The 21003-nt window shown below is 39.7% G+C and overlaps 1 protein-coding gene across 1 annotated transcript; it reads left to right on the plus strand.

Annotated features, from left to right (window-relative positions):
• The first annotated feature begins 19 nt into the window (after positions 1-19).
• On the plus strand, positions 20-18018 carry LOC134791815 (intraflagellar transport protein 56). Its single transcript, XM_063762951.1, has 13 exons — positions 20-77; positions 2645-2767; positions 3412-3595; positions 11293-11348; positions 11682-11857; positions 12713-12775; positions 13256-13402; positions 14029-14152; positions 14630-14809; positions 15417-15614; positions 15939-16094; positions 16656-16762; positions 17800-18018. Exons 1-13 carry the CDS (start codon positions 75-77, stop codon positions 17999-18001), a joined length of 1719 nt encoding a protein of 572 aa, XP_063619021.1. The 5' UTR covers positions 20-74; the 3' UTR covers positions 18002-18018.
• Positions 18019-21003: the final 2985 nt, after the last annotated feature.

Genomic DNA, 21003 nt, shown 5'->3' on the forward strand with positions numbered 1-21003 from the left:
TATGTCAACAAATTTCTGTCAGGGGTGAAATTTTAGAAGTGAAACGCATGTAAAATAGTGAAATCTCGTGAAAAATGGTATGTTTTTGTATCTTTAGTACCCACTAACCTACCTCTACCTACCTACTAAGTTACTAACTACACTTCAATTGATTTAGGTAGGTACCTACTTATTCGGTCGATAATTGAATAATGGAAAGTGGAACCTGTTTCTGGGAGTTGAGCAAAATTTAAGGTCCTGGCAAGCCACCATCAAGATCCCACAATTTTTTTTCACCACACCAAATCGGAAAGGCATTCTTTGCACTTCAAAAACTTATAGCAAAGTTGCATTTTATTCACATGTGAGGCAAAGTAATCTTATGTTTGCTGGTAGAATTGACTTTTAAATGATGATTTTGTATGATAAATATTTAATAACATTCATTTGGATTTGATTTGGTTTGATTTTGTTTGATATTTTACATTTAATATTTGCTTCGGGTTGGTGTGGTGAAAAATTTTGTGTTTCTCTCGGGCACAAATTTTGTTCCCGAGCATTCCGAGCAAGCGAAAGATTCTAAAATTGAACCACGAGCATAGCGAGTGGTTCGAAAAATGGAATCTTGAGCGTTGCCAGGGTTTCAAAGGACGAGGGTTAAACAAAATTTGCCCCCGATAATATCGAACAAAATTAAACCCAATCAAATCCAAATGAATGTTATTAAATATTTATCATCCAAAATCATCATTTAAAAGTCAATTCTACCAGCAAACATAATAGTCTGTTCGAGAAACGGAAAACGGTAAAAAATAGAGATAATACTCCTAAAAATACGTATGATACCTCATTAGATTCGTAATGATGTCTAGAAAAATGTATTCGAAGCGTGTATTAGCACACAAAAAATATCAACAGTTATAAACAAAAAAGGGGGAAAAACGTAGATTTTTTTTATTTCCCTAATATCTCAGAAAGTATTAATATTTAAGAAACCAAAATTAATATTATAAAAGAGGAGGATATTTCCAATCAAACATTCCATACTTGCAGAACTGTATCTCCATTATTTATACTTTTTATTCAACGCTGAACACAGCCCTCCGCGCCTCATTTTCGAGAAACGCGCGCGGCGTGAAAAAACGATTACGTAACATTAAATCTAATTTTAAAGATGTAAATATTGATTGAAAAATATGGTGTATTTAGAACATGTCAACAAATGTAATACTTGTAGAAATTGATCTTAAAGTTATTTTTTCAACAAGTTAGGCAATTGTTAATGAACAAAATTTTCTCGAAATTCCTTCTTTATAGAAAACGAAAAAAAATGTATAAATAACTATTGTAAAATGTTGTCGCTTTCTAGAGGTCTTCTCATATACATGCTTAATAAGATCACATTATAAAAGTTTCAATAAAGTTTATACTTTGCTTAAAATAAGTTTTAGAATAACATAGAAAATTGACGAAAAACGAAAAATAAAGGTAAAATTGTAAAATATAAAACAATATTATAACCAAACTATTAATTTTTTCAGAACTTTTAAAACGTGATCTTATTAAGCATATATATGAGAATGGCTCTAGAAAGCGACGAAATTTTACAATAGTTATTTATACATTTTTTTTCCGTTTTCAATAAAGAAGGAATTTCGAGAAAATTTCGTTCATTAACAATTACCTAACTTGTTGAAAAAATAACCTTAAGATAAATTTCTACAACTATTACATTTGTTGACATGTTCTAAATACACCATATTTTTTTTTAATTTTTCAATGAATATTTAATACCTTTAAAATTATATTTAATGTTACGTAATCGCTTTTTCACGCCACGCGCGTTTCCCGAAAATGAGGCGCGGAGGGCTGTGTTCAGTGTTGAATAAAAAGTATAAATAATGGAGATATAGTTCTGCAAGTATGGAGTGTTTTATTCGAAATATCCTCTTCTTTTATAATGTTAATTTTGGTTTCTTAAACATTAATACTTTTTGAGATATTGGGGAAATAAAACGTAACTACTTTTTCCCCCCTTTTTTGTTTATAAATTTTGATATTTTTTGTGTGCTAATACACGCTTCGAATAAATTTTTCTAGGCATCATGACGAATCTAATGAGGTATCACACGTATTTTTAGGAGTATTTATCTTTATTTTTCACCGTTTTCAGGATCTCGAACAGACTATAAGAAAACAACTCAAAATTTGCATTTGATTGCTTTGCCTCACATATTAAATAAAATGCAACTTTGCTATCAGTTTTTGAAGTGCAAAGTAAGCCTTTCCGAGCTGGTGTGGTGAAAATAACTATTTACTAGCTCCTGCCCGCTTACCTTGCCTGCGTAGAGTAGGTATAATGATGATTTCCCCGGACTCCATCTTCATACCTAAGGTCGTCTAAATCGTTTCAGCGGCTTAAGGGTGAAGAGATAACAGTATATTAGTAGGGATTAGGTACCTACAGTACCTATCTAGAGGTTCTGGAGAATTTGTATGTATTCAGTTATAAGCCGCTTATTATTTAAGTAAGTAAATCTTAAATGATTTATAATGAATTCGATTGAATAAGAAAAATCTATATTATTATTTTATTTTAATGACATTTCCCAACAAAGCCTCAAGAAAAACGTAAGAGGTTTATTCACACTAATAATTCCAACAGATCCTGTCAAGGTCGAAGCCCGCGACGGACAGCCGCGCCAGCAGCAGCTCGGCCAAGCACGTGCCACAGCTTGAGGACTTCGTCATCAAGCGGGACTACGTTGGGGCTCTCACGATGCTTGAGGTAAGCCACACCGAATACATGCGCAGCTCCTCCAAACCCCAGGGGTGTCGCATATGCGTTGTCATCCTTTAACAATCCTACCGACTGCGCCATGTAATGTTTAGTAATAAAACCATTTTGTTGCTGACTGACTGAAAAATTAACTTTTACACATGTGCCTTAAATCAACATCTATCTACCAGTAAATCCGATATAGCTTATATGGCTAACCCTATGAGTTAGTTGTTCTGGGTAAGTTCATTCTTCTTCAACAGCCTCTGTATTACTTAATTAACAAATGCCGCTCGCTATCATTGTTACTTCCATATGCATTGGGTCATTAGTCTATTTTAAACAGTCTGTAGTTGCGTTCTGTTTCAAGCATACATTACATAGTGCACACTTTTTTGAAGAACTATGTACCATCAGCCGTAAAAGTGCATGGCGACTTTATCAATGGATTCATTCGTAATTTCTCATGCAATTTCGCAGTAGGTACTTTGTCCCCCTCAAGGAAACCTCGGCATTACTAACCCGTGAGCATTTGCGGGCAAAAAAATATCTTAAACCTCACAGTCTGTTGTAATTTCTATGCTCAGTTAACAGAATTCCATGTGTAGCCTGATGTAATTGTCTACATTTTATCTTCAACAAACAAATTGCAGTTCCTTAAGCACGAAGGCAACACGGAGGTGTGGCCTGACGTGTGGGCGGCGTGGTGCTATTTCCACCTCGGCGAGTATCGTCATGCACTTGACGCGTATAAGCGCGTGTTAGCGCGCAGTCCGCTGGACCCGCTTATAGCTGATACTGGGCGAATGGATCTCGCTGTCTGCTACTTCTACCTGGGTTAGTGTACAATGATGCCTTTACTACTGGGTGAATATGAGCGCACTTCTCGCCGCACACATCCATACTAATATTACTAGTGGCTCTGTGAGCTGTAGACCTCGCGAGCAGAGCTTTAAATAACATGATGCTAAGAGCTTTAAATATAGTAAATTAAAAAAAAAACAATACGAAATTTATGTGTAAAAAAATACTAAAAGTTATAATATCCCAGCATACAATTACTGGGGATCGAACCCAGACCCTCTGTGCAAACAGAAAAAGCGAACGTTTACAAACTGAGCCAAATAGTTCTTAGATGGGTTGACGAAATTTAGCTACTCCTTCTCAAATTAAAATTTGTTAAAATTAAATATCTTAATACCTCCGAAACCAGCGAAATAATTTTTCTGAATTTTTGGCCATTTAATCTATAAACATATCTCAAAAAGAAAACACTCGTATGGTACCGATACCACTATTTGTTTAAGCGCGAGCTATCACGACTCCAACATTTTAAAAAAATTCAAAAAACCGGAAAACAAAAAAAACATATTTAGACATAGAATCCAGTCACAAAATTTCACGAGATTCGGTTAAGAATTGCGACCTGTAGAGGAGAACATCCGGACATACAAAAGCAAAATGCTCCATTCGAAACGTAGACCTTCGCTACGCTCCGGTCAATAAATGCGAAAGTGTGTCTGTCTGTCTGTCTGTCTGTTACCTCTTCACGCTTAAACCGCTGAACCGATTTTGATGAAATTTGGTATAGAGATAGTTTGAGTCCCGGGGAAGGACATAGGGTAGTTTTTATCCCAGAAATCCCTCTTTAAGGGGGTGAAAAAGGGGGTGGAAGTTTGTATGGGGAATCAATAACCGCTGAACCGATTCCGTTGAAATTTGGTATACAGATAGTTTGAGTCCCGGGGAAGGATACAGAATATTCTAGAACATTCGAAAGTATTCTGGAATGTTCCACAATGATATAGAATGTTCTCAAATATTCGACAACATTCCAGAATGTTCTGAAATGCTGTGGAATGCTCTCGAATACTCTCGAATGGTCTGGACTATTCTAAAAATGTCTAGCCTCCTATACCCGAGACAGCTTCGAATGTTCCTGAAAGTGTTCTGGAATGTTCCACAATGTTCTAGAATGTTCTCGAATATTCCACAACATTCCAGAATGTTCAGAAATGCTGTCGAATGCTCTCGAATACGAATACGAATAGATATTATACCGATCGTCAGACCCCGGTGTATGCCTGCTTCCTGGACCTCTCTAAGGCCTTTGACCTCGTGTCCTACAAAGTACTATGGGAAAAGATGGAGAACATTAACATGCCCAGGGAATTAATTAATATCTTTAAGTATTGGTATGGACACCAGGTCAATAGGGTCAGGTGGGCAGGTAAAACATCGGAGGAGTATGGGTTGGAGTGCGGGGTGAGGCAGGGGGGGTTGACCTCCCCCGCACTGTTCAATCTGTACATGAACGCACTAATCGGCGAGCTCAGCAGTCAGCATGTCGGCTGTCATGTGGATGGCGTGTGTGTGAACAACCTTAGCTACGCGGACGACATGGTGCTGTTGAGCGCGTCAGTGTGTGGTCTTAGAAGGTTGTTAAGAATCTGTGAGGAGTACGCCATGAGCCACGGCTTGAAATATAACGTTACTAAGAGCCAATGTATGGTCTTTGAGGCCGGCAGTAATCGACCATTGCATGTACCTGAGGTAACTCTGTATGGAACACCACTAGAAAGGGTAAAGAGTTTTAAATATTTAGGGCACATTGTTACTGTCGACCTGAAAGATAACGTTGATATTGAACGGGAGCGGAGGGCATTGTGTGTAAGGGCGAACATGTTGGCTCGCAGGTTTGCTCGGTGTTCCAGCGACGTGAAGTTGACGCTGTTCAAAGCCTACTGCACGTCGCTGTACACATGCAGCCTGTGGGCTAATTACACGCAAAAAGCATACAGTGCACTCCGCGTCCAATACAATAACGCGTTCCGGGCAGTGATGGGGCTGCCTCGCTACTGTAGCGCCTCGGGCATGTTCGCGGCGGCGCACACGGCGTGTTTTCATACCACGATGCGACTGCGCGCCGCGTCCTTGGTCCAGCGGGTGCGAGCCAGCCCCAACACAGTCCTAGCGATGATCGCGGACAGACTGGACTGTCCTTACATCATGCACTGCTGTGACAGGCATGTAATTAAGACTGGGATAGGATAGGATAGGGACTGAGTATTTTATAGCTTTTATTGTATTATTTATTGTTTTATTTATTCCAATTATAATAGTTCAAATTCAATTTTAATTTTAATTTTTAATTTTTGTTTATATTTATTTTATTAGTATTAATTAATAGGAATTTTTAAATGATTATTTTTGACATTTGTACAGTATTTTTAGGAATGACATATTTATTATACAACTGTTGACAACCAATTATGAGCCTTGTAGCTTGAAATAAATGAATTTTATTTTATTTTTAATACTCTCGAATGTTCTGGACTGTTCTAGAAATGTCTCCGAGACCCGACACCAGGTACAAATTTTTGTAGGTATATATTTATTTAAACATTATTGCACAAAATACAGATACAATGTACAAATGGCGGACTTAATGCCTAAAGGCATTCTCTACCAGTCAACCATAGCCAACCATAACTTCAACTACTCCTACTTCTTCAACTTCAACTTCAACTTCTCCTACTTCTTCAACTTCATCTTCTCCAACCTTTTCATCTTCTTCAATTTTAACTTCTTCAACTACAACTTCCTCAAATTCTTCAACAACTCCAAGTTCTTTATCTTCCTAACCTTCTTCGACTTCTTACAAATTCTTCAAACCTCCAACTTCTTTTATCTTACTAAACTTCTTCAATTTATCCAACTTCTTCAACTACAAATTCTCTATTTCAAGTTCTTCAACTTCGACTTCTCCAACTTCCTCGACTTCTCCGACTTCTTCAACTTCTTCAACTTCTACTTCTATAACTTCAACTTCTCCAACTTCTTCAACTTCATTTTCTCTAACTTCTTCAACTTCTCTAACTTCAACTGCTCCTACTTCTTCAACTTCAACTTCTCCAACCTTTTCAACTTCAACTTCAACTTTTTCAACTTCTTGAAGATATACTTTTATTTAATATTAGTGCATACAAACTTAATACCTAGAAACAAAATAATACCATAAGTAAAACATAATAAAATAACTAACCTAAAAACTAAATCTAAAAATAAATAAAACTAATCTAAAAATAAATAATTACAAACTATCCTGCGGAATGGTGCCGTAGATGCTGGCAGCATTTCCCCGCTGTATCGCAATACTTATTCTTTGTGCGAGGAAGCTGCCAGCTCTACGATCACCAGTGGCGTCTGCTATCCTTTTGGATAAATCCTTAAATAGCGTAGACGCGTTCGGACCCCACGAGCCAAGGGTCTCGACACCGAAAGGTACGAAATCGTATTCGGGGCCGAGACCCTTATATTTGGCCTTTTTTAATTTTTCGGCCGCCTCTGCCGCCGCGCCGGCTTTTGCAGTAGTGCCGTGGAGATGAGACGGGGCTAGGGTGTCCACACAGGTGGCGTCCCACACCAGCACCCGCCCCATCTTCCACGGAACTAGTGACATTCCGTCCGGTCTCTTACCATCATCTCTTACAATGCCAGGAGGCTCGAGAAGAGCTGGTACGTTGACGCTGGCAAGAGACCGGCGGAGAATATCGTTAAGCGCGGCGTGTCTAGAGAAGCGGCCGGCGCTCCTTTGGCAGGAGAGCCCGTGGTGTCCGAGGGCGTCGACGTCAGTGCCGCAGGGGCACCTATGTGGAGCACAGACCCGGACGCCGAGTCGCAGGCAGGCCGCAACGCGCAGAGTGTGCGGCTCCAGGAAAGTGCCGGTATGCACCGACGGGAAGGCGTGCAGCCAGGCGCCGGACTCCCTGGAACCGGCTGCTAGCAGTCTGGCGCGTGCAGAACCTGTGCTGCGGCTTAGAAGACAGTCATAAATAATTTTGCATTGTATGTCGTCCCAAGCCCTTTGCGAATTTAGATTTTCGGGAAAATCCTTACCCGGGCAGGCGATGGACCAGGCGTTTTTAGACTCCGTTAAGCCAGTAATCTCATAGTTTGGAGGACAGGCCCTCAGGATTTTTCCTATGAGAGTTGCTGAACTATGAACGGAAGATAAAAACGCCGGTGTAGACACACTTGAAATTTTGCGGATCCCTAACCCACCGTGGCGAATGGGAAGGGATGCTTGGGTCCAGGACTCTTCGCTAAACTGCAAGTTCAAAATAGATTCCAAATTAGTTTTTATCAAGTCGTCCAGAGGAGTTAATAAATTTAGAAATTTTGTAAAAGGGCAGCAGCGAAGTACATACATTAATTTTGGTACGAAAAGGCAGAATTTGATAATACATAAAGCGAAATGCGGACTAATTTCGAGAAGACGACTTTCATAAGTTTGAAATTTAGAGGTAGTATCGCATGCGAATTTCGAATAGGATTCTTCAAAGATAGGAGACCCAAGGAGGCAAAGAGAGTCTTTGTCTGTTATTTTAATGTTTGGTGTAAGCAGATCAAATTTTGGTTTTATATCCGAAAAATTTAAAGAGGTGTTGTTAATAAAAAGTTCACACTTGCTATAGTTTAATTCTAGACCAATTGTTTCAAATTTTGATTTGATAGTTGAGAGATCTGACAGTACTGATTCGAGGTCGCCTCCCAGGGTTCCGTCGTCTAAGTACCAGACGTTAAATTTAGATTTTAGTTTTTGAATAATTGGATTAATAGCCAAACTGAATATTGCCGGCCCGAGAGGATCACCTTGCTGACAACCGACTTCAGAAGATAATTTCATTTTCACGGTAGATCAAATTTGTAGGGTCAGCATAACAATGCAGGAGATAGTTGTAGATTTCGGGGATATTGTTCTTTATTTCAGTCAGCAAGGTGTCCCTGTTTACTGAGTTAAAGGCGTTCCGAACATCAATTTTGACCAGCACATCACAGGGTGAATTTGAGAGGTAAGTACGTAAGGCATGGACGGCTGCCTCACAACCTCCTTTTATACCGAAACCGAGCTGAACAGGTTCGAAAAGTGGTTTTAATTTGGAAATTATATACCTGACTGCAATTTTGGAGGCGAGACGTCTTAAAGTAGAGCCAACGGCAATCGGTCTCACCCCTCCGTCCTTTTTGGTGAGTGCGATGAGATTTGCCCCGTATAGAATCGGGACTATTTCTGGGTTCACGTTGCCTGTGTACATGAGGTTGATCAATTTAGTAAGGGAGTCGACGAGACGCTCGCTAGCGTCGTCCACGGAATGGGAAGTGAGGTCTTTTAAATGTTGGGGTGAGAGTCCGTCCAAGCCTGCAGCAGAACCGATTTTGAATGACAATATACCCACAATTACGTCTCTGTTTTTTATTTGTAGGCAGGCCTGGTTTGCCGTTGGTGGGTCCAAGAAGTGCGGGGTGGTGGGACCTGGGGGATGTTTTGTCTGTAGGGCCAGAAGAGTGTCGGGGGTATCCGGCGATAGCACGTCGCTAGAGAAAAGGAGGCGGGCGGCACCTTTAAGGTCGCCGTCGCTTATTTTGTTTTCTATGTGTTTTTTTCGATCGTACATTATATTTGACTTATTTTTATATGTGGGCGGCGGTGGATTGTTAATGCAGTTGTTTTTTATTTTTTGGGTCAGGCATATGCTCGGGTCATCATCTTGGGCGTGGAGGGTGTGGTAGGGAAAAAGGAGGAGGTTGTGCCAGTCTGCGGTAGTATTGTTTTCGGTGCATTTGTTTATGAGATGAGAAAGATGTGAGGCGACAGATATTCTAGCCCCGCGGAGTATTCTTTTGACTATGGAGACATTATTTTTCAGATGGCTGAGGTGAAGGTGAAATGGAGTGGTAGGTTGGGTGGCTGCGAGGAAGGGAGGCTGATTAATTTGGCTGTTGTCTATTGGAGGGATATTTTGTGTGAGACAAGGTCTGTGGACTTTTGTTGTGTGTATATTAAGTCCTTTAGTGCTCTTAAAAGATTTTTGGCATAACTGACATATGTAAGACGTGCTATTGCCGGCAGGTTGCGTCGCGGGCTGCATTCACGCTTAATTAATATATAGAATATTGAAACAAAACGCTACTTATAAACAGAAATGGCTTATAGATAAAGTAGAATAAAGTATGAAACTTACAGTAATATGTAAAGCATGTAAAAAAATAATCGTAAATTAAGATAACACAATTGTCCTGTAAGATCTCCTGGGGTCGTGGGGTAAGGGCACCGGTCGGTCTGTGGCGAATTAATCCTTTGCAAAACTTCCAGGTCTTTTGTGCGCAGCAATGTGATTACGGTGTGTCGGAAGAGCACAGCACACTTTATAGAATAAGCACGAAGAGAAACATGTCTTAAAGATATATCTTGTTTATAAACATTTTGTTGACAACCAGCTGTCATGCCGACTCAGCAACGCAGAGGCGTAGGTATTATGTGCGCTCGGGCTGCGGTCCCGACGCGGAGGTTTCGCCGCGGATTGCCTATTGCGGTATAATCTCGGTTTAGCTAGGTACTGAAACAAGAATAGTCGCAAATATGCTGGAATAAAGTAAATTTCCAGGAGTATCTTTTAGGTTCGTGTTTATCCGTTGACAGAAGTTTTTTTTTTTTTTTTCTTTAAATTCAACTTCAACTTCTAAACTTTAACTTCTTAAACTTTTTCATCTTCTTCAACTTCTCCACCTTCTTCAACTTCTCCAACTTTTTAACTTCTCCAACTTTTTCAACTTCTCCAACTTATTTATCTTCCTAATTCTTCAACTTCTACTTCTTCAATTTATCCAACTTCTTCAAACTCAAATTCTCCAACTTTTTCAACTTCAACTTTTCCCTTTTCTTTAACTTCAACATCTCCTACTTCTTCAACTTCAACTTCTCCAACCTTTTCAACTTCTTCAACTTCAACTTCAACTTCTCCAACTTCTTCAAATTCAACTTCTCCAACCTTTTCAACTTCTACAACTTCAACTTCTCCAACTTCTTCAAATTCAACTTCAACTTCTCCAACTCGAACTTCTTCAACTTCTCCAACTTCTCCAACTTTAACTTCTCCAACTTCAACTTCTCCAACTTTTTCAACTTCTCCAACTTCCCCAACTTCTACAACTTCTCCAACTTCTTCAACTTCTCGAACCTCCAAGTGGAGGTGGAAGTGATACTAAAATATGGTTGTCTGTAAAGTCGGTTTACGGACGATAATTTTGCGTGATAACGTCATAAGAAAACATTACCATTACATTACGTAACGTTACCATGGAGATCTGTCCACAACGTTACCATGGAGATTTGGCCAAATAAAAGAAAATAATATCTTAAATTAAAAAGGGCTCAAAATTCTATCTAAAAAGGGTTAATTTTTGACTAATTAGTCATCCATTTTGGGGGTGAAAAGAAGTATGTAATAAAAAGCAGATTCGTTTATTAATTATGGTACCCAAATTACTAATTCCACGCAGACGAAGTCGCGGGCAAAAGCTAGTATCTTTATAAAGATCTTAATACACTTACCTAGAGAAAATGTGTTGGACCTAAGACATTTCCTTGTGGTACTCCAAAAGTTTCTGATTCAAAGTTTACCTCCACACGATTTTATGAAATAACGTGTATCGTATGAAATAAAAGCAAATAAACACTTCTTTTTGCGTAGGAATGTACAAGGAGTCACAAGAGGCTGTAGAGGAAGCACCGAATTGCGCACTCAAGGTAAACGAATTACCTAAATTAATGTGTATATACCTAACATTTTATCAATACACAAGTGATTAAAGTCGGGTGGGTGGTGGGTAAGAACAATGGGAAGGGATGGATACTTGTAAGGGATTGTCATGTTGTTTGTATACCTAAATAAGCTATTCTATTTCTTTTACCTCTTCATTCTTCAATAAGTAATTGTGACGAGAAAAACTTAGACAGTTCTTTAATAAAGAGTCGTCACATACCTATTGCGAATTATGTAGCAACAAGTAGCAATGTTGCACGTTCCTATAACATAATGCTTCGATCCTGCACGTATTTATAAAACTCTTTAATCCTCAGACCCGTCTCCAATTCCACCTGGCCCACAAGCTCGGCGACGAGGAAACACTCATGAGTGCGCACGCGGCACTCCGTGACGTGCCCGAGGACCAGCTCAGCTTAGCCTCTGTGCACTATCTGCGCGCGCATTACCAGGAGGCCATCGATGTTTACAAGAAGCTTCTGCTGGAGAAGAGGTATAACAGCTTTCATTCAGAGTCCTATCTTCATCACCAGTCTACGTGCCAGTGCTGCTGTGAACAACCTACAGAAGAGGGTTTGAGGTGTAGAGCTATATGTTGTCCTCGGGTTTTGAGAGTTTCAACGAGAGCTAATTCTTAAGGCTTATCTTAACAGGCATTTTAAGGTTTCTTTACGATGTTTTTCTTCAGAAGAGAGTAGCTTCTCAAACATCGAATTCATTCTAAGCTTGTTGATGCTAACCGAACAATCTACTTCCAGTGTTTGAAGCCGCACGTATTGCAAATCGGCTGGTAGTGTTTTAAAACAGTAATGGTAGGTATTTTTATAATTAACACACTACCTAATAGATAGCACTTTTATAATTAACGTTAGGATTTTTTAGGTTTCCGTAGCTTAAATGGCATAAACCGTTGCCTTACAGTCATTTTAAGTGAAGATACCTACTAATCGTTATTTGAAAGTACGAAGGTTAGATTATGACATCATAGTGGTAGAGGGCATTGCATTGACATTGTTTGTGCCTAATTATTATGTCTACAGTGCATGCCCTGCATAAGCAAATAGGTATAATGGCTATCTAAGTAATATAATCTAGTTCTTTCATAGACTTAGGATCTCGCGCTAAAGCATAGAATCTATATCTACAGATTTGAAGCAATGATGTTCATTACTTAAGTATATTATGTTTTTGTGAGTGGGAAGGACTTATCAATTATCAATAATAGTCAAACCATCTTTTTCAAGGTCTTTCAATTCCCCAACTGAAGATGAAGATACCTACCTAACGTTCATCTTGTAGCCCATGCAGTGTCTCGGCTCCGTGCTATTAATGATTATAACATTTACAGATATTATAAATACCAAGACGATGACGAAACGGATTGGATTAAACTATTGCCGTATGAATCAGGGTAACTTAAGCTTACATAGATAAACATCTATCTAATATCTACAAGGTTCTATACAACACTGTAGATGGGTCAAACACATCTTAAAAGTATTTCGACTAGTTACAGTATTTTTTTCCACTACACCCTGGTTACGCAAGCGGAATAAATTTTTCAGTAATTGAGACTCAAAAGTAATATTTGTATTTGTACCCGGATCGTGAACTTTTTTCCACAAAAGGGAGATTTTTCTAAAATAACTATATTTGGCCCTAATATTGAAATACTTAGGTATCCGTAGGCACATTATTTAGATTTAAATATAAATTTAGTAGAGTCATAATCATAGCTAGGTACATTATTTAGTAGGGTAGGGTAGTTTAGAGGAACCAGAAAGTAATATTCGATGTAAAGTAAATCTTCCGTAGTTTGAGACATAAACGGCGGTTGCATAATGTTAACCAATCCCACTGACATATTTAAACGATTGCGTTGTTCTTCTAGGGCATACATGGCCCTGAATGTGTACGTGGCCCTGTGCTACTACAAGCTGGACTACTACGACGTATCTCAAGAGGTCCTAGGGGTGTATCTGGCGCAGCATCCCACGTCCACCGTCGCCGGCAACCTGAAGGCCTGCAACCTCTTCAGGTGATGGACCAATTTTGACCCGGATGATTCAATAACATTTGATTATTTCATTTCCTTCCAAAAATTTGTTTGGAAGTGATGTATTAAAAAGGTGGTAAAGATGTAGTGCATAATTGTTTTCCATCGTATTTTCTCAGAAACGTTCGTATTTGTCATGCTACTTCAGTCAACCTCGGTACTTTTTGTACCGAGACTGACTGAAATAGCAAGACATGTTCGCGAGTACGGTTCCGTGAAAATACGATGGAAAATACGTATACAATTACTTAGGTACACAATTTTTTGCACAATGTTTAGATAAATACTTACCTACTTACTCCATATACCTAAGATGGACTAATTACCTACCTAACCCTTATAGTATACCTAAGAACTGATGTAAAAAGTAATGAAATAAATGCATTTGTACCTATTTGTATTTAAAAATAATTATGTACTATACATCTACTGTACCCAAGTCGCTGGCCCGAAATCAGCGCATGTCTAAAATCAGAATCATGCACTCAACGCTAAGAAAAACAAAAGTGTTAAAGATTTGACAGCCATGATTTCGAAATTCGAAATTTCTCGGTAGGCCTGCAATAAAACACTGTCCTTATACATTTTTTCAACCGTTCTTCGAATAGGCTGTACAACGGGAAGGCAGCCGAGAACGAGTTGAAGCAGATCGCGTCGGAGCAGCACACGTTCGGACAGGACCTCGTCAAGCACAACCTCGTCGTGTTCCGGAATGGAGAAGGAGCTTTGAAGGTATGGTTCCTTTTTTACGTAAGAGACACCAGTAGGTATAAGTAATTAGATTTTCTCAGCTATTGTCATGTCACTTTCAGAATTTGACTCAATCCAAACCCTTACCTAATTAATGGCAAACTATTGGCACTAAAATAGATAGAAGCGTCGGTAGACTAGCGGTTAGGGCGTGCGGCTTTCAATCAGGAGGTGGAGGGTTCAACACGCCAAACCCTGGCTCGTACCAATGAGTTTTCTGAATTTAATGTATAACGATATAATTTGATATTTACCAGTCGCTTTTCAGTTAAGGAATTTAAACATTGTGAGTAAATCGGACTAATCTCAATAAGACCTAGTTTATACCTTCTAGGTTAGGTCAGATGACAGCTGCAGCTTTCGTAAAAACGAGTGCCTACGTCAATTCTTAGGATTAGTTACCAAGGGGACCCGTGTCCGGGATAAGAGCAAGCGGCTGATGACTGTTCTGATTTCCAGGTGTTGCCTGAGCTGGTGGACGTGGTGCCCGAAGCGCGGCTGAACCTGGCCGGCTACCGACTCCGAGCCCGCGACGCGCTGGAGGCGCGCGCCCTGCTGGAGCCCCTCCAGCCCACCTCGCCCCTGCACTACATCCTGCGCGCCGTCGTGGCCGTGCGCCTCTACAACGACACCGGGGATGTGAGTACCCGGCCGGTGACGCGATTTTTACACTGATGCGTTGGCAGCTTAATGGTAAGGCGACCTTCAAACCGAATGATCCTGGCTCGTACATATAAGATTTTCGAAATATATGTACGAAATATCATTTGATGTTCTCCAATCGCTGAAAAAAAAAAACATCGTGAGGAAACCAGACTAATCCAAATGAGTACTCATACTTTATTCCACAAAACAAGTACATAAAGAAAATACATATTACATATTTTATTTTGTAGTATTTTTATTTTATTTTATAGTATTTATTGCAGTTAATGCATGTTAGATAATACTAAGTATTAATGTAATGCCAATTAGCACGTAAGGTTTATCTGTAAGTGCTGTTTGATTGAAGTAAGTGAATAAATGAAATGAAAAAATACAGTAGGTAAATGTGTACAAAAACAGATGTGTTACCTACAGTAAATGTGTGTATGAGGTCTCCCCTCTGGGTTGGAAGGTGAGAGATGGCGGTCGTTTTTGTACAACCCAAACGCTTTTGTTATTTGGTTGGCTTGTGCCAATTCTTGTTGGTTGTCGAGTGGAGCTCAGTCTCCCTAAGTTATGAAGACGTTTATGTTCCATTCAGGAGGAGCAGATGAAGCTGGCCCAGCAGAGCTACCACCTGGTGGGCAGCTCGGCGTCGGAGTGCGACACCATCCCCGGGCGGCAGTGCATGGCCTCCTCCTACTTCCTGGCGGCGCACTTCGAGGAGGTGCTGGTCTACCTCAACTCCATCAAGAGCTTCTTCGTCAATGATGACACCTTCAACTTTAACTATGCTCAGGTTAGTTTATTGGTGTCCTGATTTGTCATTCTTTCTTCGGACCTAGCTGTTAGAAGCGTTAAACATACCCTACGAGCCTTTTATGACTGTTTTATGGGAACGAAACGCTCTGTTACTTATCTCAAACTAGGTGGCGAACCAGTAAAAATATATCCTGTGAAAGCTCCAAAACTACTAAATGTCCAAACCCAGGTGGGATATTTGAGGAAGCATCCCCAGGCAAAGTAGATAAGTTGTAGCCATTGTAGGCGATGTAACGCTTTCGATTATCCTCTGTTGCTTCTGATAATTGTGTTAAAACAGAAATAGATTCTTTGTTAATAGGCGAAAGTGGCGGCGGGATTATACCGGGAGGGCGAGGAGTGTCTCCTAGCCATCCAGGACGACGCCATGCGGAGCTCCTTCACGTACTTGGCGTGCCTGTGCCGCTGCCATATCATGAACAAGGACGCTCATCTCGCCTGGGACATCTGTGCTAAGGTGACATAACACACAGAGACTCGTGTCACGAGAAAAGAGACGTGATAAGCTGATAAGGTCAAATTGAACCTTTTAGGCGGCTGTCAGCGGATACGATTATCTAGCGATCGGACAAGTTTTTCATTTGCTTGAGAGTCGATATCTGGATAATCAGATTATGGTCTAGAGCAGCGGTCGGCAACCAGCGGCCCGCGGGCCGCATGCTGCCCGCAAACCTCTCACTTGCGGCCCGCGAGCCTCCCTGCCTATTTTGTATGTATTATTGACAAATGACAATGTCTGATAAAGTCATAAATATTAACAAAGTCTATCTACATTTAATCAATTGTTGTTTTCTTTTGTATCTTTTTACTGAGGTGTGCCAATAAAGAGTATTCTATGTATCTATCTATCTAAAGTGCGGCCCGCGTCCACTTCGTTAACTGCTATGTGGCCCTTGGCTGCTAAAAGATTGCCGACCGCTGGTCTAGAGTCTAGACATACTTAGCTTAGGGTAATAAAATGTCTGACACTGCACTTTCTCGTCGCTCGCGTGTGTTTTTTCATCCATGCGTGTTACAGGCGGCGGGCACTCCAGACAGCTTCGCCCTATTGCAGCTGGTGGCCAACGACAGCTACAGAATGGGGCAGTTCCTGGTCGCTGCCAAGGCCTTCCACATGCTTGACAAGTAAGTACATCACTCCAATCATACACTTATAACTTCACCTCGCATTTTCTCATTTCTCCATTTATTAACTCGATTTTTAATTGACTACAAAATCAACCAACGCATAATATAACGCAGCATTAGCGTTTCCCATCACTAATGGTGGTCCCACCAAACCAAGCGTGTCATGTGAATAAATCGTTGAAATATTTATATTCTATTTAAGGAAACTGTAGGTCTATTCTATAGGTACCTAAGTCTGATAACTCTTCATTGTAATAATTTATTATTATAAGAGACTGTTTGTTTCTAAATAAAGAAAAAGAAGACATTTTTAAACCCACGGGTACCTAAACTAAATTCGGTCTTCGAGATAGGTCTTAGGGAATATGACAAGGTTAGGAAGGTAGATTCTACAACTACAAATTTGTTAAGATTTTCATTTTGTTTTGACAAGACTCGGACTAACAGAGTCGTGTCATTACGCGTTGCGTTTGCCAGGGCCGTCTTAAACTATGCAGGGGCCCATGTGCATATAAGAATTTGGGGCCCTTTTGGAAAGTAAAGAAAGCGAATTAAACTAACATTTTTCTACTAGTTATTACGAGTAATCAAATATACTGTTACTGTCTGTCCTTCGAGGCCCCCTGAGAATGGGGGCCTTGGGCACGGGCCCCGTCTGCCCTTATGGTAAAGACAGCACTGGCGTTTGCGCGAAAGATGATTAATGACATCAATAACAATTTTTTTTACTCAGAATCGGCCTCAGGATCTATTTGTCTATTGATTTAATAATTAGAAGATATAAATCCATTATTTTTATTTGTCCGGGTTGCACCAGCATCAGCAACTTCACTAGAAAATGGAGCGCGAGGATTTAAAGTGTTACCTACCCCGTATTCAACTTTACGGGACTGATTTCGTTAAATTATGTTTTATCCCCTTCTTACAAATATGTACATAAGTCAAAATGACAGATAAGGACAAACGATTATTAGCTAATTGAGGTTTGTAGCGCGTTTATGGATAAGGGAGTTAAACGTTAAAATGACTTTCAGACTGGACGGCGGCCCCGAGATGTGGGAGGGGCTCCGCGGCGCAGTGTGCGGCGTGGCGCAGGCCGCCGCCGCGGGCCGCGCGGGCGCCGCCGCCGAGCTGCGCGACGCGCTGCCGCTGCTGCGCGGGACCAGGGCGCCGCGCGCCGACCACATACTGCGCCCTATAGCGCGCTGGGCGCAGCAGAATAGGATACCTGTTTAATAAATGTTTCTACAGAAGTCTTTTTTTTATTTATTGACTTAGGTACAAAACTGCAGAACAGTTTGTTGGTGAAATAAATAAATATAAAATCAAAATCAAAAATTTCTTTATTGCAAGATTACGAGTATGGTACATTTACAATAGTAAAGATGTTACAATGTTTATCAGAACACATAATCTACCCGTCAGAGCATGCAATAGGTTCATCTCCTTCATCTCTTCAGTACTGAATAATACCTATAATAATATCTAGCATTTTTACATTATCAATGTAACTTAAATATAAAGTTCTAAAAAACAAATTATCTTAAGTTTTTGCATATACTACTTGTTTACGTCTAATACGGCCCGGCAACGGCCGCAGTCCAGATGTTAAGAAATTGTTTTGCTATTCATCTTTTGTTTACCTTGTCGTCATGTTAAATATTACGTTTCTATTATCTTGTAATACAAATATGTAATATTATAATTGCTAAGCATAAAATAAATGGATTGGTACCTGTGTTGAAAATAAAATGTAAGGACGGTGAATCCTGACCCACCGTGATACAGTTCACACTAGTACGGGGGTCAGATGACACTTACTTGCCATTTGGTTTTGTACCATAATACAATGTAAGTTATGTAAGTAGTTTAAGCACCTTTATTAACTCAATAAAATATCTTTATCTTTATCTTTATTATTTAGAGGAACATTAATTATTACATGAGATCGTTAAAATTATAATCAAAATATTCATTTCAATTATAAAAACTTGCTTTTATGAGTACGTTCTTTAATGTAGTTTTAAATACTTATGACAGCTGATTTAGATTCCTATAACAACCCTTTGCTTCTTTCCCATACTGCACGTGCACAACGAATTTTGCGCAAGTAGGAATAATTAATGGATTATAGGACGCCGGGCCGATAATGCTTAGTGTAATGTAATGAACGACCGATAACATATCGCCAGGCGTGGACCTGTCCTTGCAACATACGGGACTGATGCAGGTTATCGGTAGATGTGTGAGTCTAGCCAAAGTGTGTATAGCTGGCGGCCGCAGTTTTAAACTTGTTTGTCAATCTTGCAATTGGCTGGCTGTTGAATGTACACAATCATCATCATCCTCCTCGCGCTATCCCGGCTTTTGCCGCGGCTCATGGGAGCCTGAGGTCCGATTGGCAACTAATCCCAAGCGACTGCCATCTGAGGAGAAACTAGGTCTTATTCGGATTAGTCCGTCGGCCCGGTGTCGGATCGGCCCGGCGTCCGATATGAACAGCCTGCGCGATCGGCGACGAATGTTGGACCTCTGTTTTCTGCACAAGGTCGTAAATGGACAAATCAAATGCAGCAACCTGCTTGAGAGAATCTGCATAACTGCACCTCATAATTATCCTCGGCGTCCCATAACGAAACCTTTCTCGGTGCCAGTAACTAGGACCAACCTCGGACTGCAGTCTCCCATGGTACGAATTTGCGCTGCTTACAATGCCTTTATAAAAGAAAGGGATGACATCGACATTTTTCATGACCGTTTGCCCGCGTTCAAAAACAAAATAATGGGCGAGAAAAAATTTAATCAAGTAAATAAGTAAGTAAATAATAAATAATTTTATATCTTGTTGCTCATTCTTTCATTATAAATTAAAAAAGAAAAAAAAAAAAAAGTTCCGTGTTGTTTGTAGTTTTATAGTTATAATTAATTAGTATAATTCTTAGATTTAATTGTATAGTTTTAGGTTAACTTCGATCTCACTGTAACACTTTATCAATGTTATGTACTCCATAATTGTCATATGTATCAGTATTTATTACCTTGCAGTAGCGGCGGCTTCATACAACCCGATTCCCACCGGCTTGCCTAAAATTTATTGCTACATATATATCCATAACGAAAACACTACGTATTACCTTGTAATCGATAACACGATTTACTAAAGCTTCACTATTGATTAAATTTCAACTAATCATAGCGGGCGCGCGGGCGACTAAGTTTAAGCTTGAGTATTCATTCATGAGCCACCACACACATACGAAAACTCACGCACACGCTCATAAAGTTTGCTAAAGAAAGTCCGCGTATTTACGCATCAAAATAACACGGTTTTGTATCGAGTTATTCATTTAAATAAAAACCTTAAACGTAACATGATAAGGTTTATATTGGAAAAATGCACGCACACAGTCAATTTGTTTTTATTAGAGTTTTATAGGTTTTAATGAGATTTTACTTAGTTGTGTGCATATATTTATATATAAAGACTAAATCAGTGAATTTTTGAGTGTTATTAGTGTTGCGTATTGTTCGTGCAGGTGTTTCAAGGTCAGTCCTTGTTTTTATTAGGTCGATCTGTATGTAACTAATGTAATGGAATCTAAGGTAACTAATTTAAACACCTTCCAAGGATCGTAGCGTCATGAAAATCTGTATGTAGTTCTGCTGACAATACAATAATATCATACTGTCGAACTGATCTGATGATGGAGACAGGAGGTCGCCATAAGAACTCTGTGATGGAACAACGCAACCTAATTGTGTTAGGGGTTTTTAGAATTGTCTCGATGAGTATTAGTTGTCTGTCGTAAGAAAAGTATAGTCAGCGATAAAAGCTTGTACCAAAAATGAAATTTTTGCAAAAAACTTATTAGTTAGGATTGATAGGAATTTAGGAGTAGGAATCCGCTTTTGTCATACACGACATACACTGTTTATGTGACGTCAGTGATGACAAGTATGGCAAAGGTGGTTATACACTAACTGCAAAAGAACGAACTCAAGGACACACCTAGCGCTTTACTTTACCTTCGCTTATCATGAAAAAATAAGTACATAATGTAGGTGTTTCATGTAGGTGTTTTTTTTGCTCCGAGTTGTCTAGAGAAAAATTCCACGCACCGCCACTGTTACCTTGTAAATGTTTTAGCGTAAGTTATAATATGTATGATGTGGTTGTACTTTAATAAATAAACAATAAACAAAGTCCGGTTTCCCACGACGTTTTCCTTCACTGAAAA

Source organism: Cydia splendana, chromosome 6 (genome assembly GCF_910591565.1).
Source record: "Cydia splendana chromosome 6, ilCydSple1.2, whole genome shotgun sequence".
Lineage (NCBI taxonomy): Eukaryota > Metazoa > Arthropoda > Insecta > Lepidoptera > Tortricidae > Cydia > Cydia splendana.

Bases quoted from the DNA above. Each gene is read 5' to 3' on its own strand.
- LOC134791815 (XM_063762951.1), top strand. The intron at 13,403-14,028 runs GTGATGGACCAA...TTCTTCGAATAG, and splicing joins AAGGCCTGCAACCTCTTCAG to GCTGTACAACGGGAAGGCAG. The intron at 14,153-14,629 runs GTATGGTTCCTT...TCTGATTTCCAG, and splicing joins ATGGAGAAGGAGCTTTGAAG to GTGTTGCCTGAGCTGGTGGA.